Consider the following 13,021-nt stretch of genomic DNA (forward strand, 5'->3'; position numbering starts at 1 on the left):
CAGAATTTTAGACTTTTTAAGACTTTTTAAGACCCCGCGGGAACCCTGAACTTTGAAGGTGGCCGCAAGCTGCTGTATGGCCAGAGCGTGCTCTGGTGTTACTATAGCCCTCAGTTGGCTTGAGTCGAAAATTGCTCCCAGGAATGAAATTCATTCGCTGGGAGACGTTGAGGATGGGTCTGAGACTCCCTCCTTCTTGGGGACGAGGAAATAATGGCTGTAAAAGCCTGACTCGTTCTGAGCTGGTGGTACCGTTTCTATGGCTCCTTTTGCCAGTAAATTCCTCACTTTGGAGCACAGAACATGAGCGTCCCACTGAGGTGGGAACCACGCCACTGAAGTGCGGGGGTCTTCAAGTGAATTGAAGTGAATAACCTTGCTTTATTATCCCCTAAACCCATTTTTGACACTCCAGGAATGGCCTGCCAGGCCTCAGCCCGTGTGGCAAGGGGTTGAATTGGTTCGAGTGACAGGCCGCGAGGGGACCTGGTGCTCGTGATAAGTCGAAGAGGAAAAATGCACTCTTTTTGAGTATGTTTGTGTTTTATTTCATCTGCTATCACAGCGGTTAGTTACACAGGCGCTTGAATGGGCCCAGTGTTTGCAACAAACACAGCACCCAGCACCCGGATCTAAACGGGGTGTTTGGAGGTATAAATGAAGCTGTTTGGGGGGTGGTTCGGCCGCAGCGAGACTTAGCCCTCTTCCTGTCTTAGTCCTCTTCCTGTCTAAGAGATCAGGACGACTTCTGAGGCGCAGGGTCCAGCACTATCTTGGGCCGGGGTCCCTGACGCTTCGGGAAGAGATGGCACTTTCCAGAGCGGGAGCGCTGTCAAGGCTCAGGCTGTGGAGTAGGTATGAGGCTGTGGAGTAGTATGAGCGACATTCGCTTTCCATCCAATGGCACCGTTTTGAATATTATTTATGCTGATCACTCTGTATTCCACTTGGCTCACCTTAATATTAAACATTCGTGCGGGAACACTCAGGTACATTACGTAAAATTAGAACAGCCTTCTTTCGGCAACAAGACTTTCAGTGCTTATTGTAAATAGGTATTTAATGAATTAATTGTTTAGTGAACCGCTTCGATCATCAGATATCAGTGTAGGCATGGGATAGACCAGATAGAGTTGTTGGGTGACAGAGTTGTTGTCAGCTCATGTAGTGTGTAACCCTTTGTTGCGGATCATTCAAGGCTGGAATACACTACATGACTTTTAAAATCTGAACGGATTTTTAAACAGCAGGCATCATACACTTGCCGACTTTGTAAATGGTTACAGAGAGAAGCTGGGCATCATACACTACATAACTGAGGATCACACACTTACCAGACTTTAAAATCATTCCAAACACAAACAGATGACCTGCAGTAGTGGAAGATGCGAGCCAAGTCCAATTGGAGATGGACGGGGTGGGTAGACACAGTCAGTAGAGGTAGATGGTGTTTATGTTGTTACCTTTAATATAGTCCATTATCAGTCACTGTTTACATTTAATGTAATATTATAAATCATTCGCAGCTATTGGCATTTTAAACTGACGCAAACAATTACTAAACAGATGGCAGATTCTGCATTTTCTCATACATTTATTTCATGCATGTCATGCGCAAGCTCGCGGCTCCATCTAGCGGCTGTATATTATAGTGTCTTAACATGATCACTCATCAAGCGCCAAGCTTGTGATTCGTGAGCTGGATGATGGTAACTTATTCCTTTTTACTCGATCTTGTGCAGTAGTCTCTATTTTTTTTCTCGATCTTTGTGACTTCGCACCTTGATTTCCATTGTCTGGGCAGTGTATGACTGTACCGTGTACTGTATTTATTAGCAATGCATATCATACACTAATATGTGTTCTAAAATTGGCTCACAATATCAAACATGGTTTGAAATCCTCTGACTGGATGGAATCAAAGTCTGAAGCTAAAAAATCGGAGTCTGTGACCATCATGTACTACGTGATTTTCCATGGAATCTGTCGGCTCAAATCTGCAGACTGGCTCTGACTTTTGGCAACTAAGCATCAACTTGTTCAGACTGTAAATCGGGAGAAAAATCGGGGCAAAAGTCGTGTAGTGTATTCCAGCCTTTACATAGTGTCACGTGGTGTGAACACCACAACGACTTCAAGACTCCATGGCAAGTCATGCAGTCTGAACAGCACAGCGATCTGCTGATGTTTAAAGTCATGTACTTTGAACTAGGCATTGGTTGTGTCCCTACCCTAACGATAGACCACTGGCAACACAGACACATAATGTGTAGGTGGACATTGCATGGAGTAAAGGTCTCTTGAAAAATTAAAAATAAAGATCTCTTGAAAAAAAAAAAATTTTTTTTTTTTTACACGTTGCATCGATACATCGTATCGTTAGTCATTTGATCGATGTATATTCATCGATGTATTTTTACACCCCTAGTTTTCAGTGTGTATGTGTGTGTGTGCTAGAAACTGAAAACATGTTCAATGCATATGATGGTAGGTCATAAAAATATTTAAAATGATACTGTATGCTCTCCAAAAGATAACCAGTCCGTTCTCAGGTGCGGAAATCAAAAAACATTTTATCAACCAAAAAACCAAAGTTGTCTGCACACTGAAAGACATGCAATTAGACCAAAGCAAGGGTCTATCACAAAAATTACCTTAATTAAACATCTACAAGGTGAAAAATGTGCAAAAAAGTGACAAGTGTCTTAAAAACAGACCAAAGAGCAGACGTTTCAGCTTTCACGTTTCAGAAGAGCATCCTGTCCCTATTCACCCACTGAATTCTTTAGTCATCCCATCCTCTTTTATAATTCCTTACCTCCAGAACCATCTCCCTCATGTGAAATTGCTGCTGGAGCTCCTTATCTGAAGGCAGGGGGTCGTGATACAGCAAACACATCATGTCATACTTCTTTAAAGCCTTCTTATAGTTCCTTTCATTAACATTAAGAACTCTGTCCTTGCCATCAAAACTGGGAAACTCCAGACCCTCTTCTGCTGAGGAGTACAAGAGAAAATCCATGTAGGAAACCAAGACGATCCAGACGGACAGCATAGTAGCAATGATTAAACAGGCAAATAAAAAGAAGAGTCTGATGGAAAGAGTCCAAGTGAGATCTTGCTGGACAGTGAGGCTGAGCACCAAAATGAAACTAAATGAGTAGTTCTTCAGCACTAAAAAACATGTTATACTCTCTTTCTCATTCTACCGCCTCACCTCTTCTCAACAATTAGACAAAGATATGATAGGATAAGATATTTTATAGACTTTCCAATGAGTATGTCCCTGGTGAATTTAGGCCTCTTTTAGTGACCCAGTCATTTAAACGCTAAAAATAAATGATGATTTGAAGGAAAAGAGGACAGACATGAGTACCATAGGGAATCACAGTACAAGTTTCTCAACATGTATATGATAATTATTGAATAAAATCAAAATATATGCATACATGGCATACAACGCACACATGACAAAGTCATCTTTGACAAAGACAAAGGGTCCCTCCAACCCACTAATGCTAATTATGACTATTTGTTATCTTTTATGCAAAGAGTTTTTGTTGTTGATGTGTGGTGAGAAACGTATCCCTTGCAAAAAGTATTCTTATGGAACAATAACTCACTTTCTTGGCTGACCTCAGCAGAATTATCAAATATAAAGACTGACATATCCCTCTCTGTTTTCTGACCATAATGCCATTTTTATCTTTTTATCTGTATTCCATTTGTATTCTCTGCCTCCTTGAGTAAAAGATCCTCATACTGGAAATGTAACACCTCAATTCTTCAACACAACAAGGATCTTACTAAAATTGATAACTTAAAGGGATAGTTCAACAAAAATCTTCTTTTATGTTTAGCAGAAGAAAGAAATTCATACAGGTTTGGAACAACTTGAGGGTGAGTAAATGATGACAGAATTTTCATTTTTGGATGAACTATTCCTTTAATTTCTGGATAAAGCTAATAAAGAGTATATGTTGCAATAATTTACAAATCTCATAAACTTATATTTTATTCACAATAGAATATAGATAACATATCAAATGTTGAAAGTGAGACATTTTGAAATGTCATGCCAAATATTGGCTCATTTTGGATTTCATGAGAGCTACACATTTCAAAAAAGTTGGGACAGGTAGCAATAAGAGGCCGGAAAAGTTAAATGTACATATAAGGAACAGCTGGAGGACCAATTTGCAACTTATTAGGTCAATTGGCAACATGATTGGATATAAAAAGAGCCTCTCAGAGTGGCAGTGTCTCTCAGAAGTCAAGATGGGCAGAGGATCACCAATTCCCCCAATGAAAAATAGTGGAACAATATCAGAAAGGAGTTTCTCAGAGAAAAATTGCAAAGAGTTTGAATTTATCATCATCTACAGTGCATAATATCATCCAAAGATTCAGAGAATCTGGAACAATCTCTATGCGTAAGGGTCAAGGCCGGAAAACCATACTGGATGCCTGTGATCTTCGGGCCCTTCGACGGCACTGCATCACATACAGGAATGCTACTGTAATGGAAATCACAACATGGGCTCAGGAATACTTCCAGAAAACATTGTCGGTGAACTCAATCCACCGTATCATTTGACGTTGCCGGCTAAAACTCTATAGGTCAAAAGAGAAGCCATATCTAAACATGATCCAGAAGCGCAGGCATTTTCTCTGGGCCAAGGCTCATTTAAAATGGACTGTGGCAAAGTGGAAAATTGTTCTGTAGTCAGACGAATCAAAATTTGAAGTTCCTTTTGGAAAACTGGGACGCCATGTCATCCGGACTAAAGAGGACAAGGACAACCCAACACTGTAAAACTTTACTGTAAATTTACAGGTAATTTCTAACAGTATTATACTGTATTTTCATAAAACAGTAACATTCTGTATATTTTACAGAATGTCTGTAAATATACAGTAGTTTTCTGTTTTCAGCCCGTTTCACTCGTAATACAGTATAATACTGTAGAAGCATTGCATTATGGGATTGATTTTTTTACCGTGCTCATTTCAAATTTCTAGGCCAGGCATACATTTTAGCTTCTCTCTCAACGCTTTTAGTGTTTCACGTCGACTCTTCAGGGTTTAATGTTATCATTAAACGATATTTGAGTGAATATAGTGTGCAGTTTTAAGCTTTTGAAGCGTCAGTTTGCCTGAGACGCGGGATGACTGGACAGCGCTGCTGAGATGTTATTTTCTGCCTGATTAATCAAAACGTTTGCCTGTGTCGAGAAGACGGATAAACAATTGTTCGGCTGAGAATACGGTAAGTCAGTCTTTTATGGAGCATTTCGTTCGCGTTTCTACTTTGTCATGAATGAATTGATCTTGAAATGTTAAACTTCTCATGAGCAAACGATTAACGTTACTCTGTTCTCAGCGCTTCACGCAGTAACACTGATGTTTCATGTTATAGACAGACTTAGCATATGTTATTCTTAAAACCTGATTTTTAAACTTTTGTTTATTTATTTATTTATTTCTCTCGTTTCAGTCTCAATCATCTGATGTAGCTCCATTGTTTACGTAAGTGTTGTGCTTATTTTCAAGTGTATCAGGTTTATGACAAAGAATTCAGTGAATAAACGATTTTATTTTGTCAATTATTTTAAGCAATATTTTAAGATGCATCTTTTCTGAAGTGTAACAGGAGACATTACTGAGATCATATGCTTAGCTGTGAGTCCTTGTGTTCACAAAAATGCTATGGTGAATGAATGCACAATATTCACTTCTCTCTCTTTCTCTCTCTCTTTGCTTTTCTGCTTTTAGGCTCTTTGACATATCCCCTAAACATGGCTCAAGAACCAGGAAGGGGGGAAAATGACCTTCTGTGAAATATGGTTATGTTAACGTAAGTATTGCACCTAATTTCACATGTGATGTAATCAGAGACCTGATGAATAAGTTCAGAACAAACCTTCATTTATTTTTATTAAATATTTTAATCCCTATTTTTCATTGACAATCATTTCACTGTGTGTAATTCTTAGTATTCAAATTCTTAATATTCAAAGTATATTTGTCAGTCCGCTGTCAGTGCATTACTGTTTAAAGGGTTAGTTCACCAAAAAATGAAATTTCTGTCATTTATTACTCACCCTCATCTCACCTGTAAGACCTTCGCTCATCTTCAGAACACAAATTAAGATATTTTTGATGCGAGAGCTTTCTGTCACATGTCGCAGAGACACATGGATTACTTTAACAATGTGTTTCCTACCATTCTTCACCTTGAATGTGTAAGTTGTGCTGCTGCCTATGGAGGAACAGAAAGCTCTCAGATTTCATCAAAAATATCTCCATTTGTGTTCCAAAGATGAACAAAGGTCTTACGGGTGTGGAACAAAACAAGGGCAAGAAATTAACAACAGAAATTAAATTTTTGGGTAAACTAACCCTTAAAGATGAATTTAAATATTTAACATTGCTAAATGTCTCGAGGCAGGTACAACTTATTTAATATACTATTTTAAAAGACTGGGATAAGAGCACCAACACACACAAGCTAAATTCAACAGGTATAAAATATGAGAAAAACAGCAAGAGAAAAACAGTTAATGAGAAAACGAGCACTGGACTGCAGCAGGTTAGTGCTGTACGGAGGGGAGCTGAATGCTTTTACCAGAAACTCCCGAGATGTAGCGCGACATACAACGTGGAAGCAGTTGTGCATATAGTCCATTCAATGAATAAACAATTTCATTGAATACAATTATAAGCATTATTTTTTAGTTGCATCTTTTCTGAAGTGTTAATTGGACATTTTAACTTACTGCAATCAAATGCTTAGGCTGTTAGTCCTCACAAAAATGCTATGGTGCATATATTCACAATATTCATTACTGTTTTCTCTCTCTCCTTTTTTTTCTCTTTCTTTTCTGCTTTTTTAGGTACTTTGACATCAACCATGAACACGGCTCAAGAAACAAGAAGGGAAAGTGACTTCCAAGACTGGCAACACTGTACAAAAAAGGAGCAGTACTGAAAAACTTGTAGGCCTACTTTTTGTTTTTACTCCACATTTGAAAAAATGTTAAATGTAAATAAGATTGCTGTATTGTTCATTGATAACTGCTGAGTGCATTTAAAATGTTGACCTTTCAACATTGCAATTTTCTGCTTTTTTCCATAAAAAAATAATAAAAGTTTTAAAACTCAGAGTGTTGCTTTCCATTTCCTTTGCCATAACATAACAAAAGTATATTTTTTAATTATTTAATGACAAATATAAGTGTAGTATGAAAAGCTGTATAAATGCAGTTAATAGCTGTAGATAAACAGTATAATGCTGTAAAAGTACATAATATTACAGCAGGATACTGTATTTGATAATTACAGCACTATACTGTAAAAGTTGTTTACAGAAGTAGTACTGTAAAAATACAGTAAGTGGCTGGCAACCCAGCTGCCAGTATTTTACTGTAAATTTACAGCGAAAAGTTTTACAGTGAAGTTGTTATCAGCGCTCAGTTCAGAAGCCTGCATCTCTGATGGTATGGGGTTGCATGAGTGTGTAAGGCATGGGCAGCTTACACATCTGGAAAGGCAACATCTATGCTGAAAAGTATATCCAAGTTCTAGAACAACATATGCTTCCATCCAGACGCCGTCTCTTTCAGGGAAGACCTTGCATTTTCCAACATGACAATGCCAGACCACATACTGCATCAAGTCAAGTCACCTTTATTTATATAGTGCTTTTTACAATGCAGATTGTATCAAAGCAGCTTTACATTGATAACTGGTACATAATTTGGCTGCACAGCAGTGGCGTAGCCAGAATTTTATTTTTTGGGGGGGGCCCCATCTAAAAATGAGGGGGCTGCTATATTATATATAATAATTTCTAAAAGAAATGCAAAATCAATCGGTAGTTATTAATAGAATAACGAGACACAAACCTTTACATTCAATCGTGTTTGGTCCCATTTATTTTTGATCACAGTGCATACTACATATACAAACTTTTACTCTCAAAGTGCGCACATTTGTATAAATACACGTTTACCTCAGATTTCATTGGATAGAATTTAAAGAACATGTACGCTGGGTTTCATAATTACCGAGGTCATAAAATGTAGTTTCGTAGGGGGGTACGGGGGCATGCTCCCCCGAGAAAATTTAGATTTCCCTGGTGTACATATGTGCATTTTTAAGACGTTAAGACCAACAAATTGGTTAACAATAGCTTTAAAACCACGTCAACAAATACATGCATGCATGCACAGTTTTGAGGCAGCTTCAATCGCATGTTTGGCAATTTCATTTTCAAACGACGGTCATTGCTCGTAGTTTCTATTGCGCTTTATTTTAGCTATAATAAAGTAATTATGCAGCGCGCGCCGGCGCATTTGCGCATGCAATTCTTGAGTGCGCGCCACGAGCACAGTATAATGACTGATTGGACAGTCGTGTTATTTTTTCTGAGTTTTACCGTCAAAGCCTGACAACATTTCATCTGTTCACTGTTGTTCAACTGAAGCTCCCTCGTCATCACCTGCACCTTTTCCGCGCTCGTTTGACTGGCGCCTGGCGCTGAGGCGAAGTCGGAATGCGTGTCTGAAAAGTGTCCCGTTTGTTGTATATAAACGCAGCGTTTTACTTGGCAATGTTTTAAAAAAACGATTTTTATTTTATTTTATATGCTCTGTTGGTGGTTTGTGGAGTAGCATCACTCGGGAGGGATATATTTTTTTATCCCCACCAGGGATAAAAATAATTCAGCAGAGGCAGGGATACATAGACCAGACCATAAACCATTTTGATTACACTCATGCTAATATTGTACTATTTGATGATCAGTAGTGGTTCGCTAAATATAATAATTCAATAAGCATTTAGGCTACAATAAGCACTTAACTTTTAATATATAACTTTAAAAATATATATTAAATAGATAATAAAAATATCTAGATAGCTGGCTGACTAAAGTAGGCTAAGTTTGAAAATGATATCATTTGTACATGGAGTTATTATATAAAAAGATACTTAATTTCTTTACAATTTATAGGTGTTGTTTTAACAGTCAGTTATGTAAGTTTGATGGTTAATAGCTTCTAGCAACATTAAATCCAGGAGAGAAGACAATTCTAAAGAATAAGCATGTTTGATTTACATATAACAAAGTTTGAGCGCGCACAGCCGAGCACGCAATATCTGAGCGAGAGCAAATACGCCACGGAAACTGCCTCAAATTAACTATAATGACGAGAAGAAAGCTGTGTACGCTGCAGTCAGAGGTTCTTGATTCTCTAACGATTTTTTATTGGTTAAAACGAATGTAGAGTTAGAAGCCCGAGCACCCACCGGATTTCACTGCATTGAGATGCGCGTCCTGGTAACGGGAAGCCTCGGGTGCCGCTTCACATTGTCACTCACCTCATAATAACGAACTCTCACGCGCAAAGATAATAACAGCAGAATACGCGCAACACGTGAAATAATCAAACCAATAAGTCTAAAAACAGCTGTTGCATTTTACCACGCAGCATATGCATCAGGGTAACAAATCAACATAAAAAAATCGCTCAGAAATCTGGGGGGGCCTGCATAATAATGAGGGGGCCTAGGCCCCCTCAGGCCCCCCCGTGGCTACGCCACTGCTGCACAGCAGCTCTTAAATAATAGTGTCAATGCAGGCAGATCAGAAGCACTGTTGAATAAATGTCAAGAATACTATTAAATGTCAAGTGTCCCCAACTAAGCAAGCCAAAGGCGACAGCGGCAAGGAACCCAAACTCCATCAGGTGACATCAGGTGGCAAACAAGTGGCAAATAGGTGTTAAAATGGAGAAAAAAAAACCTTGGGAGAAACCAGGCTTAGTCGGGGGGCCAGTTCTCCTCTGGCGAACAGTGCTTTGTTACAATCAGGTTGCTATCATACCCTAGTGAAAAAAAAGTATACTAAGTATATTTGCAGCAAGACTAATTATTAGTATATTTCAAGTGTGCTAATGATTAGTTCATTTAAAGTGTGCTATTTTGAAACAACTAATTTTGTACTAAGTATATTTAAGTTGAAATTAAGTAGTATTAAAATACAACTTTAAGTATATTTAGTATACTTGTGTGCTAAATTGGAACAACTTCAAGTATACTTAGTACACTTTAAGTATATGTCTGTGTAGGGACTAATTACATGCTTGATTAGTGATATTAAAGTGTACTTAATTTGTGTTATAAGTATACTTTATTTGTGTTAAAAGTATATTTTTTTGTTATAATATACGTTGTATTATAAGTATACTTTATTTCTAAGTATACTTTTATTTGTGTTATAAGTATACTTTATTTCTGTTATGAGTACACTTTGTGTTATAAGTACACTTTATTTGTGATTTAAGTACATTACAAAATAATTACGAGTGTCTTCAGAAAACACAAGCAATATACACTGTGAATATATTATTTTACAGGTAATAGTATATACTGTATGCTCAGTACCTTTGGCTTATTCCAAATATTAAACATTACACACTTTGCAGTCAATAACAATACACTTTATTACTTATACTTTGTATAATATAGTCAGCATTTGAAGCGGATCAAAATCTCACACAATACAGTTGTGCTACTATTTAAATACAGTTTAACACATTTTCCCAAAGTTGAATGCATTTGTTTTCAAGGCCATTAAAATAAATAAAATGTAACAACATCACTAATGAAGAGACATATTTCATTGACAAATCCAATAGTTTTTATTTAAACTTAGATTCAGCTAAACTTACCATGTTTTTCATTAAAGAAAAAAAAAATATTGGACCATGGTGACCCTCTATACACAAATACAAATTACACATTATATTCCATTTTCTGATGAGCTTCTCATTGTGTCTGATGGCACAATGATGACCGCAAAGACTCGTGAAGAACAGCATCTGTTGACAGAATATTCCAAAGATATAAGACAGCATGCTCAACTCTTTTTTCACGTTTACAATAGTCTGTCTAAATCCTACATTGAACCAATACTATTTTTGAACAGTAAATGAGGATTAGCAGCAGGGAACTGTATCAGAATGGCATGTCGATATTGTTTTCGGTACATAGTCAAGCATAAAACACTTTATGAATTAATATCGTACAGAATACGGGCCGATTTGACCAATCATATGAATGTTTTGGTGCTGCATACAAACATGTGCCATAAACCACCACACAAAAACTCAAAAAGGAGATATCAAGCCGAAATATCGCTCTCCGTTTGTTAAAGAAAATAAAATAAAGTTTGTTAACTGGTAGACTACAACTCACCTCCCAATAGCAGCACTTTTCTCCGGTTCTTTCAGGATCGCGTAGGCCATTAGATTAGCCGGTTGTCGTCGCCATCACGGTCAGTCTGCGATGTCACTTGATTGAACTGGGGTGCGTTTCCCGAAAGCATCTTTGGCCAACTATGGTCGCAAGTTCCGTCGTTATCAGCATAGTTCAACGATTTGGTGTTTCCCGAAACCATCGTTCCAACGAACGTTTGCAAACTGCATCGCAAACTTCTGTGGTTGGAACGACAGCTCTTGACCTGTGGTTAGAAGTATAGTTCCTTGTTAGTTTGTCGTGTCGACGTCATTGATTTCGCAGCAGCTGGGATGTGTTCTACAGGGTTGCCAACTCTCACGCATCTGGCGTGACACTCACGCTTTCAGCATCAATCTCACGCTCTCACGCACACGCAAGAAATGTCACGCCAAAATCCATTTTTCTCCCCTCTCAATCCGTTACTTTCTGTTGATGACTAGACCACAGCGTATTAATGACAGGAGAGGAGTTTAAGGCCCACAGCTGTTACATCTCCCTACAACGTTCTCACTGCAGTATTATCTGATCGTTGATTGGCTGAAAACCTTGCACCTGATATGTCAGTTGCGTGTGAGAAGTTCAGAGAGAGTTCGGAGCATAGGTTCGGAGTCGGAGTCGGCACGTGTGAAAGTTTGGAAGACAATCAAGGTAAGCAAATAATAAAATGGTGTGCCTTGTCACTACAGACGTAGCCTTGCCTAATCAGTCTGTGTGCCGAGACTAAGTACAGACTTCAACGTGCGTTATGATGTGGGCTAGCTAAATTGCTCAATAAAAATAGTCTCATGTAGGGTCCGAAATTAACACCCGCCAAGCGCCAAATGCGGGTAGATTTTCCGTTTGGCGAGCAAATCTCAAAAGGCTCTCCGCCACACTGGCGGGTTCATACCAAATATGACATTTTCAGCGCGCACGAGCAGAGAGAGAGAGAGAGCCCCGGCCGCGCGCGCGCACTCAGAGCGGCCAAAGCGTCAAGCTTCCCCGTACTTTTTGACAAGCGTCTTTGACAAAGCGGCCAGAGCTTCTTTGCAGCTCAAGTCGGCGGCGGTGTGTACGTACAGTTAACGCTCTATTTGTTGAAGGCGCTGAGGAAAAAGGATATGTGAAGCTCCTGCCACTGGAAGAAGCGGTCGCCGCCCATTTGTGGCCGCGCACCCATCAAAGCCGCGCAGAACGTCTTCAGCACTCCCGGATCGTGCACACTCCGCCGCTGGCCAGGCTGCTTCTGCTTTACACACCATGACCGTTATTTTCTCGAGAAAAGGAGTTTTCTCGAGAGGTCCGGGGGCATGTCCCCCCGTTTGCAACGCAATACTCGTTCCCTTATCTCTCAGGGAACGTAAGTAACCGAGTACGTTACGTTTTGTTATATAACAACCGATATGACAACTTTAGCACATTTATCAGATACATTCATTCATTGTTTTCCATTAAAAACCCGCTGCTGCCGCCACCGTTTCATAATGAACTGAAAATTCAAAACATACTAGCCTACGTTTGCCAACGAACTAAAATCGAAACTGTGATATATGGCTTTGTGCCTTTATAAAACAGCAAAAGACAGTGATTAAGTATACAGTCTGTGCTGCGTGTTTTAAAGAGAAGTGAGCGCCTTTGCGCACGCGATCAGCTGGTGATCAAAATAAAAGCTCAAGGATATATCTTTTAAAAAGAAATGAGTAGGCCTACAAAAGTATTGTAAAAAAAAATGTTTGAA

General features: G+C 38.8%; 1 protein-coding gene and 1 long non-coding RNA gene across 2 annotated transcripts in view; one reads left to right on the top strand and one right to left on the bottom strand.

Annotated features, from left to right (window-relative positions):
• Nucleotides 1-3,217, bottom strand: part of LOC125272292 (calsequestrin-2-like) — a 41,343-nt gene extending 38,126 nt beyond the window's left edge. Inside the window, exon 1 of the mRNA XM_048197044.1 lies at nucleotides 2,819-3,217. Within this exon, the coding sequence (XP_048053001.1) occupies nucleotides 2,819-3,055 (237 nt within the window). The 5' untranslated portion in view covers nucleotides 3,056-3,217. The remainder of the gene's footprint in view (nucleotides 1-2,818) is intronic.
• A 1,597-nt stretch (nucleotides 3,218-4,814) lies between these two features.
• Nucleotides 4,815-7,364, top strand: LOC125272315. Its single transcript, XR_007185812.1, has 4 exons — nucleotides 4,815-5,269; nucleotides 5,498-5,529; nucleotides 5,776-5,857; nucleotides 6,897-7,364. It is a non-coding gene; the product is annotated as an uncharacterized LOC125272315 (long non-coding RNA).
• Nucleotides 7,365-13,021: the final 5,657 nt, after the last annotated feature.

The sequence above is a fragment of the Megalobrama amblycephala genome, linkage group LG7 (genome assembly GCF_018812025.1).
Source record: "Megalobrama amblycephala isolate DHTTF-2021 linkage group LG7, ASM1881202v1, whole genome shotgun sequence".
Classification (NCBI taxonomy): domain Eukaryota; kingdom Metazoa; phylum Chordata; class Actinopteri; order Cypriniformes; family Xenocyprididae; genus Megalobrama; species Megalobrama amblycephala.